Source organism: Miniopterus natalensis, chromosome 8 (assembly GCF_054644295.1).
Source record: "Miniopterus natalensis isolate mMinNat1 chromosome 8, mMinNat1.hap1, whole genome shotgun sequence".
In the NCBI taxonomy this organism is placed as follows: Eukaryota; Metazoa; Chordata; class Mammalia; order Chiroptera; family Miniopteridae; genus Miniopterus; species Miniopterus natalensis.
In genome coordinates this window covers 76,551,061-76,571,415 of record NC_142088.1, presented here as the reverse complement: position 1 = coordinate 76,571,415, position 20,355 = coordinate 76,551,061, and the positions used below count along the sequence as shown (strand labels likewise).

General features: G+C 55.6%; 1 protein-coding gene across 1 annotated transcript in view; it reads right to left on the bottom strand.

Moving 5' to 3' along the window:
* Window positions 1–492: 492 nt before the first annotated feature.
* Window positions 493–20,355, bottom strand: part of GLI2 (GLI family zinc finger 2) — a 237,076-nt gene continuing 217,213 nt past the window's right edge. The window contains exons 9-14 of the mRNA XM_087819912.1: window positions 17,027–17,161; window positions 13,051–13,200; window positions 9,333–9,497; window positions 7,776–8,057; window positions 5,988–6,324; window positions 493–4,653 (exon numbers count right to left, since the gene is read on the bottom strand). Coding sequence (XP_087676038.1) covers window positions 2,222–4,653; window positions 5,988–6,324; window positions 7,776–8,057; window positions 9,333–9,497; window positions 13,051–13,200; window positions 17,027–17,161 — 3,501 coding nt within the window. The 3' untranslated portion in view covers window positions 493–2,221. The remainder of the gene's footprint in view (window positions 4,654–5,987; window positions 6,325–7,775; window positions 8,058–9,332; window positions 9,498–13,050; window positions 13,201–17,026; window positions 17,162–20,355) is intronic.

Below are 20,355 nucleotides of genomic sequence, written 5' to 3'. Positions count from 1 at the left end.
GCCCTGCCCGTGGCTGCTCCCCACCGGCCCCGTGGCTGAACGCTGGCTGCCGGGTATCCTGCGGTCCAGCTTCCTGACTCTCCTTCTGCCCGCACCAGAGCAGAGGGTCTGTCTTCTCCCCAGCCCCACCCATCCCAACTCAAATGTGTCACCAGACTGGCCCTCGAGGAGGAGATTCAGACATGAGGAGTGCCTGGAACTACACCTGGAGTGGCTCTCAGCGTATCAGCGAAGATGTTCAGAGCAGCTCCTGGAAGAGCAGCCAGATATTGACTGTAAATTGCTGAACCCTCCCACCCCCCCACCCGCAGAGAGAAAACACACATAGCCAGTAAATACCTCTGCATTAAGCATTTCTGGGCAAATGTGGGACAGTCCATTTTGACACCAATGGGAAAAAAAATACAGCCTAATTTCAGTTCAGATGCACCAAATTTACTGCTCAGGTTCTCATTAACTACTGTCAAGGAGGAAGCAGACAGACAAAATAAATTATGAAAAAATTACTTTTTAATGTACAAAAAGACTTATTTACAAGTTGAGCATGTCATCTCAATTCATAGCATGTAGAAAAAAGCTAGAAATGTTTTGGAGATATAAATTTGGCTGGATGACTCACCTACAGTATTTTCAGGGACAACTCTTCTGTACAGGCTATGTACAGGGTGAGAATGGTAGTGAAATCCTAGCCCAGGGAATGAACGGCTACCACAGAGCCCAGACCCTGGACCTCTCCCAGGGCCGTTGCTTGGACTTGGCCTTTCTCTGGACCCTAACAAAGCACTGGATGTTCTGGGATGCAGAGGGCCCAGGTAGGTGTTGGGCCTCTCCTGCCTGGAGCCAGGGTCACAGTCAGTATCAAGCTCATAGTGGTGCAGTTGCTTTTGGCAAGGTTGCCACAAATTCAACATGGGGAAGGTGGGGGTGGTGGTGGTGTATGTGTGTTTTGGGGAGGACGCACCAATTCATCCTATAGTATACTCAGGAGTATCTTCTGACGCCAGTTCCACATTCCATCTGGGCCTAGGGCCTGGTCACACTGAACAGGAGAGCTCAGTGATGGTCCTCAGAGTCCCAGGAATCAGCTCCTTTACCCTCCTGCTCCCACCAAACACCATGCGTGCCATCACTCTCTGAACTGAACGATGGGGCAGAGGGAAGGGATCCAGCAGATGCCTGGACTGCATGTGTGGCTTGGCACCGACCACTGGGCTGCTGGTGAGTGGACAGCATGGCCTGGAGGGACCTGGGCAGGGCTGCCTCAAGCCCTGGGGTAAAGTGGGTGGCCAGTGAATGGAGCGACAGGGCTGGGTAAACATGTGACTTCCTCTTCCTACTGGAGACCTCCAGGCAGGCCTGCGGCTGGGCCCGTGCACTCCCTTCCTAAAGGTCCCATCCCACACTTGATGCCCTCGGTCCATCCCTAGCCACAGCAGCTCCAGAAGCCCCGAGGTATTTAGAAATAAGCGTTCTTTTCAGGGAGGCTGCGTCTTACACACGTGAACACTGTAAACACGGTCTGGAGAGCCCAGGCGGCTTCTGGGCAGGCCCCGAGCTTGTGATTCTCTTTCCCTTTTCTGGAATACTTCCATCCTTTATTCATTAGTACACACTTGGACAGTCTGCCAGTTGCAAAGTTGGCTCTGCGGGATAGAGATGCCAGCTCTACCAACCCTGAAATCAGGATGTGCTTCCAGGTCATCTAGGTAAACTCTGTTTTTCCTCCGTGACAAGGGGCATTAGAGGCCTCATGAATCAAGCTTCGCAGAGGGATTCTGGTGGGCCAGCAACTCCTTTTCCTTGCAGTATTGGAATGAGAAGCTCATCTTCCCAGATTAGAATGTCCAGTATGGCTTTCAGATTCAACCCAACTGTAGCTCCTCTCCCCTTTTCCTTGTGTGCTTGGAGAGCCTGGCCAGTGGAATTCCTCATTAGCGAAATGATCGCAAAAGAGCTGGAGCAGAGTGTCCCCTAAACACCAGAGGTGGGAGCACTGTGTAAACGAGTCTTTGCTATTGAGATTTTTTTCAGTGTTCTGAAAAATAACCCCAAAGAAGACCAGACAGGATGCACGTAAACTTGCCTAAGCACTGTGGTCTGAGCCAGCCACTGGCACACCCCTCAGACCTAGTAATACTTTTTTGGAAAAAGACAAGATGGATGACAGCCCTGCTCTGGAAATGATGGTTCTGCTGGGTCCCTCAGCACCAGGGCTGGGGCCTTAGGTCATCATGTTCAGGAACTTGCTCTCCTCGGCCAGGCTGGTGAGCATGGAGCTCATGTCCCCAACAGCCATGTTGCTGATGCCCGTGGGGATGGAGGGCAGCGTCAGGGAGTTCCGGGGGGTAGTGAGGCGGGAGGAGTTCTGGGACAGATTGTGGAGGAAGCTGGGGCTCAGGGCCCCCGAGAGCAAGCTCGAGTGATCGCCGTCATCCATGATGGCATCAAAATCAATCTGGGGGGCTTCTAGTAGCTGGGAGTCCACAGTGCTGGACACCTGGTTGACCCCTGGTGAGGGCAAGGGCTGGGGCTGGACGCTCTCCGGGCAGGCCTGTGGCTGTGGTGGTTGGGGCCTCATGACCTGGCAGCCTACATGGTTCTCCAGGCCTCCATTCTGCTCATACATGTGGATTTGGCCATAATAGTATAGCATGTTGTGGTCCTGGGCCCCGCCTGTGTCCTGTGGGGGCAGCTGAGGAGGCAGAGACACCATAGTGCCCATTGCTCCCTTGGGCACAGACTCTGCCATCTCCTGGCTGGCTGACATAGCAGCCATGGCATGGCCAGTGGCCCTGGCATAGGCCAGCTGCTGCCCAGCACGTACTCCACGGTGGCGGCCAGCAGGGTTGGGCTCAGGGGGTGGCCGGGGTTGCACTACGCCAAAGCTTGATCCAACGAGCCCCACTGTGCCCTGCTGGAGCTCCATGAAGCCAGGCTGGTGGGAAGGCAGAAGGCTGGGGCCCTGGTGGTAGTTCTCCTGGCTCATGGGCATTGCCAGGTGATGGCTTTGCTGTGGGTAGCTCTGGGCTGCATGTGGTGGTGCCATCCCGGACAAGGTGGAATTGGGGGCCCCAAGTTCCCTTCGGCTACTGCTCATCATGGAGGGGTCGGGAGCAACTTCCATTTGCTGGGGGAGCCCCAGGTGGCCTGGCTTGGCTGTCAGGTTGCTGCAGGATGCAGGGAACTGGTTCAGGGCCCCGCCCATGGTACTGGAGCTCAGCTGGGAGTGGGCTTGGCCGTAGCTGGTGTGGGGGCTCACTGTGGTGGTCATGCTGGGACACTGGCCACCTGCTCCTGCCTGCCGAAGCTGCTGCATATAATTTATCCTGGGCACAGAGGGGGCTCCACTGCAGGGCTGCAGGTGTGGCTGTGTGCTGTCCAGACCCCGTGGGCTCGGCTGCAGGCCTTGTGCGTTGTAGCCTGGGTATTGGCCAAAGGCCTGCTTCTGCTGCACCACAGCCAGGTTGTCCTGCAGAACGGGTGGAGGCTTCACCTGGCTGGGCATGGCATCCATGGTGCCAGAGCTCACCTCATTCCACTGCACAGGCATGCTGTTTTTGTTCAGGCTAGAGGAGGCGCCATAGCCCAGCTGGCAGCCTCCCAGTACAGGAGGAGGGGGGCCCACGTTGGAGTCCGCAGCCGCCATCCTGCGCTGGCCCAGCAGCCCTGGGCTGGGCAGTTTGGGGTGTTCAGAGAAGCAGGTGCTCTCCGGGGGATACACCTGAGAGATGCTCTCATCCAGGGCGCCCCCTGCATGCGCCTTGATGTACTGCACCACGTCGTCGGGCAGCACCAGGTCGTCCTCGGGCAGCACCAAGTTGCCCTCAGGCCCCGCGCTGTCGGCCCCCGCGGCCAGCACCTCCATCATCGCGTTCTCGCTGATGCTGGGCGGTCGGGGAGAGTAGCTGCCGCGGGCCAGGGTGCCGTCCGCGCTGGAGGGACCCTGCTGGCGGAGGCCGCGCCTCTCGGCGGCGCAGGGCGGCAGCCCTGGGCTCACGTCGTGGGCGCTGTGGAAGCGCTGCACCCGTGGGGGAGCCAGGGCGTCGGGCCGCCTCACCGGGTCGCTGGCCCGCCGCGCCCCGCTGCCGGGGACCTCGTGGGGGAAGGCGGGCGCGGGCCCCGCGTGGCCGTAGGCCGGCCCGCCGCTGCCCCGCCGGGGCCCCAGCGCGCGCTCGGACGCGTCCAGCAGGGCCAGCCGCGCGCGCAGGCTCCCGCGCTCCAGGCCGGGCAGCGGCGTGGGGGGCGGCCCGCCCGTGGCCGCCGCGTACCTGGCGCGCAGGCTGTAGCGCTGCGCGGGCGTCAGGCTGAGCGGCCCCGCGCCCGCGCCGCTGCCCTGGCTGGCCTCGCTGGAGCGCCGCGACGCGTCCGTGGAGATGGGGTCGTAGGAGTCGGCCGAGCTGGCGTGGTGCGGGCGGCCGGCGCCCAGCGGCGAGGCCTCGCTGGAGCGGCGGCTGGAGAAGTAGGGGGAGATGCCGGAGGAGCGGCGGCTCACGGTGTAGGCGGAGCTGACCGTGCTGGTGGCGCTGTCGCGGCGCTCCTGCAGGTGGCTCAGCATGGTCATCTCGCCGGCCGACAGCTCGGACAGCCGCGGGTTGGGCAGCAGCCCCGCCGGCCGGCCGGCCCCGCCGCCCCCGAGGTTTTCCAGGACGGAGCCTGTGGGGAGGAGAGGGGTCAGCTCGCGGCGGGCCGGCGCTGGGGCGCGCGGGGGCTGCAGCTGGAGGCCGGCTCGGCCCGGCGCAGGGAGGCGCTCGGCCGGTGCCTTCCGCGGGGCGGGAAGTGGGCGAAGGGTGGCACTGTTGCCCCGGCGGCAGCGGTCAGGGCCGGGTCCCTGTGCGCCCCGCCCCGAATCCTGTCCACCGGGTGCTCTTCATTCCCAGCTGCGATCCCACGGCCTCGCCACAGGGCTGAGTTACTCAGAAAAGCCCGGGGGTCCTGGCCACAGCCTCCCAGCACCCTCACCCTCCAAGAATGGGCGCTGCCGGTCGGGCTCCCCGGGGCCGGGTCTACTGAGCAGGCTGCCAGGAGACCCATGTCCATGGGAGGGAGCAAAGGCAGCAAAGCAGGCAGAGAAATGAGCAGTGACGGGCCCCACAGCAGCCTTGGCTGCTTCCAGGGAGCTCTGGGCCTGGAACAGCCCTTACACTTTGCAGTGATCAGCAGTGGACAGAGGCCACCCCAGGAAGGGGTGACCTTGGGCGAGGCAGCTCAGCTGCCCAGGGATCTCTAGGAGGCAGAGTTGAAGACCATCTGCTAGCAGTTCCCTCTACAGCTGAGCCAAGTCCTCCCTTCAGGGAAGGGCTGGGTGGCACATCCCAGTGTTCACGTCTCAGTAACCTAGTCCTATGGTCCACACTGTCAGTCCCTGGAGGGCAGCCCAGTGTGCCCGGTGCACTGCCCAGCACAGGGCAGCACCCGAGAAATGCTTGGTGAAACTGCTTTCCATCTCAAAGCTTGGGCAACACCTCTTGAGGCTGAACACAGGGCTGCCTCCTACATGCAGTCCTCCCTGCCCTTCCCCAGTGGACATGATTTCTCCCTCCTCCGCACAGCTCTACCTCAGTGCTCTGTGGCTAACTCTGAGGGTGACTGGCCTTCTCACTGTATGCTCCTTCTAACCACGGGGACCATGGGATGCTATCACTCCTGCCCAGGGCCTTTGCTGCGGTGTTCACAGCAGGTGCCTAATAAGTGACTGAATGACTCATGAGGAAGGGGATGATGTGAGAAGGGTGTGCTTGTTTTTAGGGGGTTACAGGGTGCAGCATGGTGTAGCTGAAAGAGCGTGGGCTTTGCAGCCACTCAGGCCTGGGCTAAAAAGTCTCAGTTCTGCCATTGCTTTAAGTGAGGCGTTTTCACCTCTCTAAGCCTGTTTCCTAGTCTGCAATGGTGGATAAGATTCATCCTACTGTGGTCATCCAGTGAGTGGGCACATGGTGCTGCCCCAGGCTCAGTCCCTCCCCAGCCCACACACCAGCACTTGCACTCACCATTTCCCGGGAGGGGAGGCAGCTTGGTGTTCCGGGTGTGTGGAGCTGGCCCAGTCCACGAGCAGGAATCTTTAAGTGACTTGAGCTTCTCCTTCTTGAGCTGCTCTAACCGGTGCATGGCGGTCATGTGTTGGCGCAGCTGCAGGCTGCCAGCAGAAGGGGCAGCCAGGGCTGAGGTGTCAGCCCCTGGGGGCGTGTCATCCAGAGCTGTCAGATCTCCCAAGCTTCCAGGCCCTGTCCCCGGCATGTCCACACCACTGTCATTGTTGGGGGCACTGCCCAAGGGAGAGGGCTCACTGCTGCAGGACGACTGGGCCCCGGGGCTGGATTGACACAGCTGTAGAGATGTGGTGAAAAGGTCAGACTCAGAGGTGTGAGCATCCACCTGGCCCCGCACCCATGCCTGCACCCACAACGCACCCTTGCACACCCAGGGGAGGAAGGAGGCTGCCCTGTGGAGGAGCCTTGGCTTCTCCCAACTATAAGATGGACCTGAACTGCCTTCAGGGCAGAGTTAGTGGATGGGCAGAATGGGTGGTCAGCATGTAGAAGACACCCAGCAACTGTCAGCCCCCTTGACCCCACCCTGTGCTCTAAGCTCTCCCAACCAGTGTCCAGGTCGGAGTCCTGCCTGGTGAGCTTTCAACATGTGGACACTTCGAAGCTGTGCCCCGTGGAAGCTGCCCAAGCCACAGGAAGTTGACATGAAAGAGGTACTTAAGCATTCGCAACAACTGCCATGAAGCCAAGAACAGTGAATGCTGCTGACTCCTGCCTTCCCGACAGGCCAGAGGGAGGGTGTTAGAAAGGGGAAGGACAGGGAGGTGGAACCGCTGATCAAACCAGTCCTGGCTCTGGGTTGGGGCAGAGGGGCTGGGAGCTCATGGCACGTGTGTGCCGTGCAGAACCCCATGGAACCTGGACTCTGAGCCCCAGTGAGGCTCACCCTAAATGTGGCACCTCTGGGCTCATTTATAGGCTGATTGCTCCCAAATTCTGGACCTTTTTTTCAGAAGCTGAAAGCTCCATCCTGTCCATGACAGCACTCATGTTCCTTACTCTGGCACTCAACACCTTCTGTACGTCTGTCCTCTGCAGCCCTAACCCACGCCTCCACTCTGCCCTGTCCCTCATGCGGGCTTGGTCCCCACCGCTTGCTCCTGCACCTGTTAGCTTGACTCTTGCTGCCAGCTGTGGCCTGTTCTGCAGTGCCACCTGCAGTGCCTGCCATCTACCCATCCAAACCACCTTCCCGTGTTCTGGACAGGCACCCAGCCCACCCTCACTCATGCCAGCCCGCCCACACCCCCACCGGCTTCTCTGCTCACCTCAGTAACGTCTATCCTTAGGGGAGGTACAGTCGGGAAAAGAGGTAGAGACAAAGAACAGGTGGTTAGCACAAAAGGAGTAGAGGTCAGAGGGGTGAAGGTGCAGACAGGACAGAGGGGAGGGAGCCTGATGCGGCTCTGGTGTTGGTTAGAAAGGTGGACATCAGGAACCACCCCTGCCCCCTTGCAGACTGGCCTTGAAGGGGCGGGCACTCCCTGTGCCCACAGCCTGCCCAGCAGAACAGGACCTGCCACAAGAGAGCTTCTGAGAGGCCCATGGGGCAAAGGGAAGAAAGTCCAGCTGGAGAAAGGAGGGACAATGTGGCATGCCTGGGGAGGGGCCCAGGGTAGGGCCACAGCTGCAGTGGAGGCTCTGGACCACAGTAGCACTACGGAATGGCCTGGCCCGCTGGGCTTGGCTTCCTGGGGGCCCGGGCCGCCCCTGCCCCTCTCTGCTTACCCCGGAGCTCTCGGTCTTGATGGCCGTGACGTGCAGGCAGTCCTCTGCGGCCTGGCTGGTGCTGCTGGCCTCGGGGCGCTCCTCAGAGCCCTGGCCGCCCGGCTCCGTGTTGGCCTCACTGTCCCCATCCCCCTTGAGCAATGGGGCCCGGAGGTGCAGGTCGTGGCGCTGCTTCTTGGTGACGTGGGCATCCGGGCCGTGCACTGTTTTCACGTGCTTCCGGAGAGAGCTGGGGTCCGTGTACCGCTTGGTGCAGCCTGGGATCTTGCATATATAAGGTTTCTGGGAAGAAGAGCAGGCGGCCTTATGGATGGGCCACGAAGGCAAACTCGGGACGGGTGCCCTCCCACGCTTCTGAAGCCACGCCACCTGCTTTGCAGACCCTGCCTGGCACAGCTGGAAGGTGCTCCCCCTGTTTGCAGTCATGCCCTCTGGGTGGAAGGGGCCTGCCCTGCCAGCCTGTCTGCCACCATTCCTGGCAGGTAAGCACGTGGTTAAGGGAGCCCCCGCCACAAGCTGGGGACAGATGAGAGACTGTGGCGGAAGGGAGGACACAGGGCCTGGTGTGATCATAATGCTGCCTCCCCCGTGACCAGGGCGCTGGGTTTTGACATCAGTAGTGAGTGTTACACCTGTGAGGCAGCGCTAGCACCCCCAGCTCTCTAATGAGGAAAAGGCAGGTTCAGAGTGGCAAAGACACTGCTCAGAGTCACCCAGGAACAGGATGTAAACCCAGGGTTTCTAAAGCTCAGTCCTGAGCTTCATGTACATACACCCCCCACACCCACACATGTACATGCACACCCACATGTGTACACATACATCTACATGCAGACACATACCCAATGCATACAGGCATGCAGATGCACACACGCACATGAGTATACATGCTTACACACATGTCTACATGCAGATATATACCCCATGCATATAGGCACACACATACACAAGTATGCATGCTTACATGTGCATGTAGACACATACAAACATGCAGAGCCACATGTGTACATATTTATAAATTCACATGCATATTTCTCCCCACACATAATACATACACATGTACATCCACACCCACATGCATAACATATTAACATATACACATACACAGCCCCCCCCCTTCAAGGTCAGCTTGTCTGTAGAGACTGAAGGGTTCAGATGCCTTTGGGAATCCCTCTAACTTTTTATAAGCATTGGAGCAAGTCCCTCTGGGGTCCAAAATTTACCTAAGCTTTTAGAAATGCTCTTTCCCGAGTCTCCCCGAGTGACAGTATTTGATGGGCTGGGCAGGGACTAGGAGGTGGGTACAGCGGACACCATGGGCTCCCGCCGACTTCCCCACGTGGGCGTTCTCAGCCTCACCGGGGCTCTGCTACGGAGCAGGACCGCAGCACTAGCGGGTGGAGCGTGTCCTCACCAGCAGCCAGGCCGTGGTGGGGGCTGCTGCCCTGTGCTGAGCTGCCACGGGTCAGCGGTGGGGAGGGCACCTGGCATCCAGTCGCCTAGAAGCCATGGGGCGATGCATTTACACATGGGGCCCACGTGCGCGCCCGCGGGTACCTCGTTGGAGTGCGTGCGGTTCTGGTGCTTGGCACGGTCCGAGGCGTTGGAGAAGGCCTTGTTGCAGCCCTCGTGCTCACACACGTACGGCTTCTCCCCGGTGTGCGACCGCAGGTGTGTCTTCAGGTTCTCCAGGCGAGAGTAAGCCTTCGAGCAGCCTTCAAACTGGGAGGAGGCGGGTGTGGTCAGTGAGGGTGCCCTGGACCCAGTGCAGGAGCCTGGCCTTGGGCCACACGGCTTCCTCCCCAGCCCTTGTCTACTCCACCTGCCAGGGCCGCCAGGAGTGTGCACTTCAACAGTAACATTTTCCTTCCTTTCTGATTAGAAAATTGACACATGGCATTTCTGGAAAATTTGGAAAGGACTGAGAAGTGGAGAGGGAAATGACAGCCACGGCCTGCCCAGGGACAGCCACCGCTGGCATCCAGCTAAGTCTCATTCTGCTGACGCTGCAATTCATCTCCACACATTCTTTTTAAAACCGTAATTGGGAACACAGCAATTATTCAGTTATGTTTTTCTGCTTGTTAAAATCAAGAGCACATTGTGAGGACATCATTACAAACTCTTTGGAAATGTTATTTTTAACTATTTCGCAATGCCCCTCCCTGGTTAGAACTTTCTGTGTATCTAAATGTGCTAAGAATAAAATCGAGTTCTCCATGGCCTTGAGTGAGCCGGTCACGCTCACCCTCACTCTGGCCACCCCGATGTCTATTCCTTGACCCCACTGAATTCTTCCAGGCCGGGGCCTTTGCACACACAGTCTCCTTTGACCAGACCCTTTCCCCTGCCCCCACCCACCTTGGCATTGGAGTAGCTCACTCCTTCTCAATCTTTAAGTCGTCTCCTCTGAGAGCATTTCTCTGATATTCTTAATCACAATAACTACCCTTCCCCCTTAATTCTCCCTAGCACAATTTATAATGATCTCAATCGTTCTGTTACGTGGCCTTCCCATTAGGATACAAGCTCAATGAGAGCAGGTACCTTTTAGGTCTTGTTCATTTCTGCGTTCCTAGTGTTCAGTGCCAGATGAAAAGGAGCATTTTGGGGAAGGAAGGAGCAAGAGAGAGCAGCAGGGAGGGAGGGAGGGAGGACCACTGCAGGAGGCTCTGCACCGGGAGTGTGCACTTAGAGACCCCGCAGTGGCATCCTATGTACCTGTGAGAACTGACCTCAGAACGACAGGTAAACCCCACAGGAACCGTCTCATTCCCTGCATCTGCCCCTTTATTTCTGACCAGTCTGAGCACACGTGGCTCCAAATGCCTGTGATCTGTTTCTGCAACTCATGGCTCATGTCAAAAGAAGACGGTTTGCTACACTTAAAATGTTAAGAAAATAACTTCCTGCAAAGGACACAGGAGCCAACACAATCTTATAAAAGGAGGCCTAATTTGGAGGACTGACACCTCCCAATTTCAAAACTTACTATAAAACTGTGACAGTGAAGACGGTGTAGTACTGGCATAAGGACACAGAGATCAATGGAACAGAAGTGAAAGTTCAGAAATGAGCTCATACATTTAGGGCCAGCAGAATTTCAGCAAGGGTGCCAAGGCCGGCCAAGGGGAAAGAACAGTCTCTTCAACAAATGGGATTAGGACACCTGCATATCCACATGCAAAAGAATGAAGTTGGACCCTCACCTCACACCATGTACAAAAATGAAATAAAAATGGATTAAAGACCTAAATGGAAGAGCTACCCTATAACACTATATACAGGGTGGGACAAAGCAGGTTTACAGTTGTTCGTACGGAAAATAACACAGTAATGAATAAATAATAATACAAGAATAAACTTTCGTGTATTCACAACTGTAAACCTACTTTTGCCCCACCCCATATAAACATATATAATGTTTATATTTATATAAATCAAACTATACATTTATAAACCTCAAAGAAGAAAACATAGGGGTGAGTCTTTGTGACCTTGAATTAGGCAATGGTTTCTCAAATATGACACTAAAAGCACAAGCAATTAAAACACTGGACTTTGTCAAAATTAAAAACTTTGTGCTTCAAAGGAAACTATCAGGAAAATGAAAAGAAAACCCACAGGATGGGAGAAAATATTAGCTAATCATGTATCTGATAAAGGTCTAGAGAACAATTCAGCAATAAAAAGAAAAATAATTTTAAAATGGGCAAAATATTTGAGTAGACATTTCTCCAAAAAAGATATATTAAGAGGCCAGTAAGCACATGAGAAGACACTCAACATCGTCAGTCATTAGGGAAATGCTAATCAAAATTGTAACGGGATGTCACTGCACGTCCACTGTGATGACTGTAATCAAGACAGGTAGCAGTGGTGACAAGGACATGGAGAAATCAGAACCTCATGCATTGCTGGTGGGAATGTAAACAGTGCAGCAGCCTTTGTGGAAATCAGTCTGGCTGGTCCTTGAAAAGTTAAACATAAGAGTTACCATGTGACCCAGCAGTTCTACTACAGGCATATACACAAGAGAACTGAAAACAAGTCCATACAAAAACTTGTAACAAATGCTCATAGCAGCATATTCATAATAGCCGAGAAGTAAAAACAATGAAAGTATGCATCAACTGATGAGTTAAAAAACTAGTATCTATCCATACAATGGAATATCATTTAGCCATGATATAAAGAAATGAAGTACTGACACATGCTACAACACGGATGAACCTAAAAAACAGATAAGTGAACAAAGCCAGACACAAAGGCTACACATGGTTTGATTTCATTTCTATTAGCTGCCTGGAGAAGGCAAACTCAGGGATAGGAAGCAGATTAGTGGCTGTCAGGAAGGGGGGGAGGACAGGAAGTGACTGCAAACAGGTCTGGGGCTTTGATCTGGGGTGATGAAAATGCTCTGGAATTAGCGTGATTCACAACTTGTGAATACACTAAAAATCACTGAATTGGACATTTTAAAAAAATGGTAAACTTTATAGTATGTGAATTTTATTTCAATTAAAAACATAACTTGCCAACAAAGGTAACATATTTCATTGAACCCTGGACACCACCAATCTTAAGACAGCCTGATTCCAGAAGTACTAAAATGAGAATACAGTGTATGCCTCGGAATCTATGGAATGGGGCAAATCACGGAGAGGAGCTACCAGGGTTCCAGCTGTAGACTCATCAGGGCCTCACTGGCCCAACTCCCCTCTTAAAGAGGGGGTGATTTCTGTGTGTTAAAAAAAAGTCTCACCAATTATAGATCCTGTTCACTCCATAAGGGAGGCTGTCTAAAAGGTCTTATATTTGTGTTCACTTAAAAAAACAACAAAAAACAGATTTTTAACCCCTCATTGCTCACGCTGTGACTCGCCAGTGAGGCCTTTCTTTGTGCCAGGGAGCAGCTGCAGGTGGCTGCCAAGCCAGCCCCTCAGTCTGGGGTCACCAGACCCGGGAACTGGGGGGGTACAGCTGTGCTTTGAGGTTTGCAGTCACACAGAAATAGTAACCACAGAGACACCAGCACACTCCTACTGCAAGTACACACTCTGAGAGAATCAAAGTTCTGGGACTACAGGTAGGTGGAGGGCTTCAAGGACCAAGACAGACAGAGGCCCAGGTCAGGAGGAGAGAGGGTGGCCCGTGGGCCTGGGCTGGCCCAGACCAGCTGCTGTGGCCCGTTGTCCCCAGGTTCCCTGTGCTCAGCCGCATCTAACAGAGCCCGCGCCCCTGGGTGCCGGGTGGCCTGCAGATGGGCACTCACCGTGCACTTGTGGGGCTTCTCGCCCGTGTGCCGGCGCATGTGCACCACCAGCATGTACTGTGCCTTGAAGGGCTTCTGCTCCCGCGTGCAGGCCTGCCAGCGGCACACGAACTCCTTCTTCTCCCCGTGGATGTGCTCGTTGTTGATGTGCTGCCGGAACAAGCCCACAGAGGGGGTGAGCCCGGCCACCCGCTCCAGACCCCACCTGGTGCATGCAGACCACCCCAAAGACCGTCACCCGCTCGTGCAGATCACCCGCCCAGCCGCGCCTCCTCTGGAGTTGTCATTAGTGGCCACTAAGCGAAAATCTACTGTGCCAATGTCTGGGCTGCATTTTCCAATTAGTCATCAAAGGGACCGTCTAAGATGGCCAAAGGTGTCCCGCCCACCCCGGGCTGGGCTCCAGACTCCCGTCTATGGAGAACTGGCAGTTACGACGATGCTCCCGGGCTGCAAACAGTAGGCACTAATTAACTGCCATGAGGCGGACATGCACATAGGGGCCACACGAGAAGCCTCGCCCGAGCTTGTCCCTATTGTTCCAGATTTTTAAATTAATTTTTTATTGTAATGGAAACGTAAATGCATCCTAGTCTCTATTTTTGATAATAACCCGCAAGATGATGGCTTTGTCCCCTTTTCACAAAGGCCCAGCTTGTTAAGTGGCTGCAGTAAGTGTGGCCCGGCAGTAAGTAGGGGAAGAGTGAGATTCTGACCCTGCCGGAGGGTTCAGTGTGACACTGCCCCTGGGACAAAACAGCCCAGGAGAGTGAGCAGAGCAGCTGAAGGGAACAGGGTTGACCCGGCCGCACTGCCCGGGGAGCCCAGCTGCCAGCAGGCTGCCAGCACGCGGGCCCATCTCGGGTGAATCGGGCAGTGCGTGGCACGCAGCCTCCCCTGGAGGGGCCCTCGGGCGTCTTAGCCAGCACTGCCCTGGACAGGAACAGGGGCTAACTCTAACTTTTCTCTTTCTCCCAGTCCCTGCACCCATACCTGGCCTCTGCCCTGGCCTCATCGCCTGGATGACTCCCAGAGTAGTTTCTGCTGCGATGTGGGAGCCACAGGCCACCGAGGCTTTCTGTACAGGTAACACAGCAAGCGGGCCTGCGCAGAGCCTTGGGAGTTTAGTCACTTGCTTTGACTATTTAGCTGCAGGCTGCAGTCCTCACTGAAGCAGGGGTATTACTACCTCTGAGATTGGGATGTGCTATGTGTGTGGGGCCTCCGGGACTTTTAAGTCCCTAATCTTTTGAGTTGCTTATTTACCTGGGGAGTACAAACAGGTGGTATCAGTGCCTCACATGGTAGTAATCCATATAAAACACTGGTTCTCCTGCTTCCCTCACACTGGGGCTGCTCTCTAAAGGCCACCAGGGAGCCCCCGTAGGTCCCATCAAGGCCTCATCCTTCCCCTTCCATCTCCCTTTCAGTTAGAGGTCATGTCCTGCTGTATGGAAGTCAGGCTGGGCCTACGTCCCCTTAAGGAGAGGGGGAGGGTGGAACGTCAGGTCTTGGAGGCCCCTTTTCTCCAGCCCCAGCCCCTTTCTTCTCTGGGTTCTCAGCTCAGCTAGCTCTCACTCACCCCACCCCCACACAGCCTCTAGACCTGCACCGCCCAGTGCAGCAGCCACTCGCCACGTGTGCTTTCAGCCCTTGAAATGTGGCTGTTCCCAGCTAGGATGGGCTGGAAGTGTGAACACACCTGTTTCAAACACTCAGAATGAAAAAATAAGGGATGGAAAGTGTTTCAATAATTTTGTTTTATATGGATTACATGTTGAAACGGTAACATTTTAGATATACTGGGTTAAATAAAATACATCATTAAAATTAATTTCACCTGTTTCCTTTCACTCTCTATTACATGTGCTCCTACATAAGTAAAGTGCAACGAGTGGCTGGCATCTGTGGCCTGCAGTGTCTTTTTACTGGGCAATGCTGCTGTGGGTCTTCGCAACCCGCAAGGCTGTCTGAGAGCTGGACGGAGGCACTGCAGCCCCTCACTCTGAAGGCAGGGTTACTCGTGCCTGAGCAACAGCCCAGCGGTCACGCAGGCAGACACCAGCGCCGCTGCCAGTGAACCTACAGAGCTTTGAACGTCCAGGGAAACCTTATCATATTAGCCCCACTTTCCATTTTTAAAGCCTTTCAAATGATAGAAATGCATCCTGACAATGCCTTTCATTTTTTCTTATTGGTTTACTTAGCAACAAATTGTTCATAATCGACTGGGGGCTCCAGCTCGCCTGTGTGCCTGCTGCCATCCATCTTCCTGGGAAGCGGAGACAGAGCTGGGCAGAGGACCCGGCTGCCCTCTCCCAGGAGCCTGCTCTTCCCAGGGCCAGCTGGAGGCGATCACCTCCAGCCACAGGGGCCGTCCTGGTACAGGTAGGAGCCTGCAGCTGAAGCCCTCCTTCCCACACCTGGACCCTAGTGCCTTCATTTGAGGAATCCCTCCTTGCCCTTCGGGGCCGACCCACCTGGTACTGAGCGCACCTTTTCAGTGCTGGTCTCCACCCTCCGCCCAGGCCCTCTGCCAGGCCCGGACGTTGCCCCCTCTTCCTCTAATCGAGTCTGACCTGTCCTATAACGCACAGCTCCCATGCCCTTTCTCCAGCTCGGACTCGCTGACCCAGAGGGGGATTAGATAAGACTCTGCCACAGGCTCTGTGTCAGCTGTGATAACGTTTGCTGGGAAATTTGTCTCCTGGCTGAGAATGTGGGAAGCAAAACCCAAAAAGAAGAGAAACCTACAGTATTTGAGGGCAAGTGGCACAGATGGAGGAAGCGGAGGGAGTGGACGGTGCTCTGATGCTGAGCACACGGTGCTGGGGGGAGGAAACTCAGGACGGCTCTGGCCGAGCAGTGCGCACGTGCGTGTGCGGGCCTGTGTGCGGGCCCGTGTGCGGCTCCCCAGCACCGCTCCCCGCTCAGAGCGCGCTCATCTTTACAGACACTCGTTCACCGAGCGTGCGCTGGGACAGGTGTGAGGGGGGCTTGCTCTTGAATTTAAGTTCTTTTCTGGATGAAGGAGAGAAGTGCTCGGGGCTGGTGAGGAACAGCGAGGGGCAGAGGGGCAGCCAGGCAGGGAAAGCTGCTCTCTGCTGAGTGCTTACGCTGGGATCACACTCGGCCTCCACGGCGCTGTGGAGCAGGGCTCACCCCCTACACAGGAGGAAGAGCTGAGGCCCACGGAGGCTGAGTCACTTGTCCAGAACTCGGCCGGCTGTGGTGAAGCCAGGATGGAAGCCGGTGCCTCTGACTCTGAGCTCGCTCCTGCTCCTCCCACTGCACAGACTTCCCCGAAAGCCACCACAGCAATGCCCCCATCGAAGAGTTCACGGTGGGGACCAAGGCAAGGGGCATACCCTGACGGGCACATCCGCTCCCATGGCCTTCTCTGGCCTCCTGATCTGTCAGTACCCAGGCATGTTTAAGCAGCTCCCTCTCTGATCTGGGTGGAAACACCCATCTCACCTGTGGCTACCGGGTCTCTATGAATAATGTCCGAGAGGAAATTACCAACTCCTTCCTCCAGGGAGAAACCTCCTTCAGGTTTCAGGGTCAGGTTTGTTATTATCCTGTGCGTACAGGCTGGTTTAACTAATCTTATTTCCTTCTTTGCATTGGTTGCTAGGAATCTCAGAAAAAAGATTTACATGTGAACTGTAGCTGAGAGGACTTGGTTTGGCATACTAACTTGGCTCCTGACTTCATTTTATTCTTCACTTCCCCGTAATCGTCTTGTTTTCTTATTTTTCTTCTAATCTCTTGTACTACATATGTATTTGTAAGCCCTCTTTTAGAAACAGGGCATAGAAAAATAATCATGCTTCCCACTTGCAGAGGATATGGCCCAGGCATCTCTGAGAGTCTCCCCTCCAGCTCTTTCTCTCCATCGGAGGGCCTGGAAGGCTGGGGGCTCCGTGACCTAGGCTCTGCCCATTGGGCAGGCCACTGGGGCTCGGAGGCTTACATGCACCAGCTGCTCCTGCGTGTCATACTCCTTGGTGCAGTCTTCCCAGTGGCAGTTGGTCTCGTAGACGACCACCTCGGCCTCCTGCTTACAGTCATCCCTGTCCAGGTCCTCCTTGAGGTCAGCCAGCTGCTCCTGGGGAAGGAGCAGACACTCACTGAGCCTTGTCCAGCAAAGGCTGCTGTTAGCTCTGGGCAGCCTGTGCCAACGACCCTGGGCTGTACAGGTGCACACACACACACACACACACACACACACGCACGCACACACACGCACACGCTCATCAGCTTTCTCAGCCCCTTTCCTGAGCTGGTTCCTACCCATCACTCTCCCATCACTCAGCCATTCTGAGGCCCCTCCCTTCTCTCTAATGCCAGTTGTCACCACCAAGGTATCTCATCACATCCTGAGTCAAATGGCCTGGCAAGGAGAACAGGAGAGAGCAGGCAGCGACTTTGGCTATTTGGTTTCCCCTGGGGGGAGCGGGTGGGCCCCACAGGCTCAGGGTGGGGCATTTTTAGTGATAGGATCTGTTCCTCCATGGAGGTGAGAGGAACCCAACAGGCATCTGGCCTGGACCTGCAGACCTCTCACTCTCGTATTGTCCCCTCCTCCCAGGGCACACAGCACACTTGGGTTCACACCCAGCACGGTGCTCCGCTGGGTGAAAGTGCCTGGCATATCCTCCCAGCAGCAGCCTTCTGTGTAACAGCCCTGCAATGTGGCGCTTGTAGTCTTCTAAAAAAAATGTTTTTATTGATTTTAGAGAGAGGAAAGGAGAGGGAGAGAGATAGAAACATCAGTGAGAGAGAAACATTGATAGGCAGCCTCCTGCAGGCCCCCTACTGGGGCTGAGCCTGAAACTCGGGCATGTGCCCTGACTGGGAATCGAACCAGCCACCTCTTGGTGCACACAGGTTGATACGCAACCGAGCCACAGTGGCCGGGCGGGCGCTTGTATTCCTGTAGTACAGCTAGAAAAGCAGGCTCAGGGCGGGGCTGACTGATCTTCCCCAGGACACACAGTGAGCGTGTGGAGGCCTAGGCTGGACTCGTCTCCTGAGCACGAAGAACCCACATGTGCCCATTTCAGGGTGCAAAGGAAAGGCCCCTGAGACAGACCTCCACCTGATCACAGATGCTTGATTCAAAAGGACAAAACTTTTTACTCCAAAACCAGCAACAGACTGAGAATACACCAGGGCCACCTCGCCCCAGCTAATGCTGACTCAGAGCTGGCCAGGGGAAGCCTCCGAGCAGGGAACCTGGGGACAGGTTGGGAGGAAACAGGCGCTGGCGAAGGTTGGGATGAAGGCCCAGGAGGACCTCCAGAGGATGTGGAGAACCCCAATATTCCACTGGCCTGCTAGGCAGGCTCAGAGCAGAGCCAGGCAAAGAAGCAGACGTCTGAATGACTCGTTTTACATTTCAGGCTACCTACAAGTGGCACAAATGTCCTGTCTTTTGAAATAGCCTCTGGGGTAACATTTATAGCTCAGGCTAAGGGAGGCAACTCTTCCCACAGCCACAAGCCCCCACAGGCTCCAGACACTCAGTAAAGCGGGGCTGCAGCTCCTAGGTCAGCCTCACTCCTGACACATCCGTTTCTAGGGTCGGCGTCAGCATCTGTACCATGACCCCCCGTGCCGGCTGGACCAGCCCTCCTGACTGACTTTCTGTGGAGCTGGAAGGGCTCCTGCAAGAGAAGCCTCCAGTTGTTTGTGGATGCACCTTTCAATTAATGCACGTGTTCTGAAAAGGAAAGCAACATGCTGTGGAAGAAGTCCCCAGGCAGCACTGGGGCACATTAAACCAAGTTGCACAAATGCCCCTGCCCAATTCCTTAGAGATGGGAGGGCTGGGCAGGGCCTCCTGACGCCCACTCTGCACTCACAGGAAAACTGCACATGGACTTATTTCCATAAGCTTCATGCCCTATTGATTCCAGAGACCCGGAGAGGCTACAGACAGACACACGTGTGCAGGACTGTGCAGGGTGGCGGGTGTGCAGGCCTCCGGATCTAGCTGGGCGTCTTCCTAGCCCACAAGGTTAGGGCTCAGGCAGGGAAGGGCGTCACTGAGTTGCATTTTCTGCCAAGGGAGAGCATGCCCACCCACCTGGGAGGAGTCAGGTTACTGAATCAGGACAGAGTGACACGGTGACAGTCTCCTCATGATAAATGGCTTTCCTTCCCCTGACACAAATGAGGAGCCCAGCTGGGCAGGAAAGAAGGCTTTGTGGGGCCCTGGCTGGAAGGGGCTGGGCAGGGGGCTCCCTGTGCTGTGTGGCCTCCGCCCATCCTCTCTGCCCCTGCCTTTTCATCCCCCTGGGATGTGCGTCGCCCTCATCAATTTCCACAGCCCCGATGAGGGCCGGCCCCGTGGAAACCACGCATCATGCTGAGAGGCTTTGGCGTCAGCGAGGGGAGAAGAATTTGTCACCAGCCCCTCTGTTTGCCTGACAGTAAGAGAATCCAATATTTCATAAAAATCAAGTGCCCAGAGCATGCCCGATGGTTTACAGGTCTCATGAAGTATGGTGTGACATGCAGGGGAGACAGGGACAGGAAGCCCTGAGCATCGCTGGTGTCAGAGCTGGTGACAGTATAGTAACAGATGGAGGCCAGGCCACCGTGAGAGGCCTGGGGGCAGGAGGCTTGTCTGCAAGGTCAGCACTCACACTGAGCCCTTCCCACCAAAGCCTCTGCTACGAAGCTGGGACTGTCTGCGTGTCGTCTCAGAGTATCGGAATAAGGGGCAGAATCTCCCCAGGGACCTGCACAAGGGTCTCAACCCACAACAGGCCGTCCTGGGTTGTGGACTGCTCTGTTCCTCACCTTCCTATGAAGAATCCTCTTCCCTTCCTTCCCCTCACCACACCACTCATTTCCTCAAATGTGCATCGAGTCCTCAGAAAATATGATTTCCCAGTTACCGTGCACCAGGCCCGGGGCAAACCCTGGTGTAAACCCTGGTGACATGGAACTGAACCACTTCTCCCAAAGTACCATCTCTCCAAGCTCACAGAACAGTGTGGGGGGCAGACAACGCGATCTAGAGGCTAGGATGCGCATCTGAGCAGCTGCAAGTCCCATTATCTGGGAAGGTCAGGAAGGGACAGATTGGAAGACAGAATTCCAGGAGGAGGGAGCAACTGGACAGGAGTCTGAGCCATTCAGGGGACATGAGAAACTCAGTTTGACTGGGGCTTGTGCTTTATGAGGATGAGATGTGTGTGGTGGGGGGAGAGACAGCTGCAGCTCCAGATGTACATTCATTCATTCACTCACTCACTCATTCTTAGGACATGTTAGGGACGGGGGGAGAGA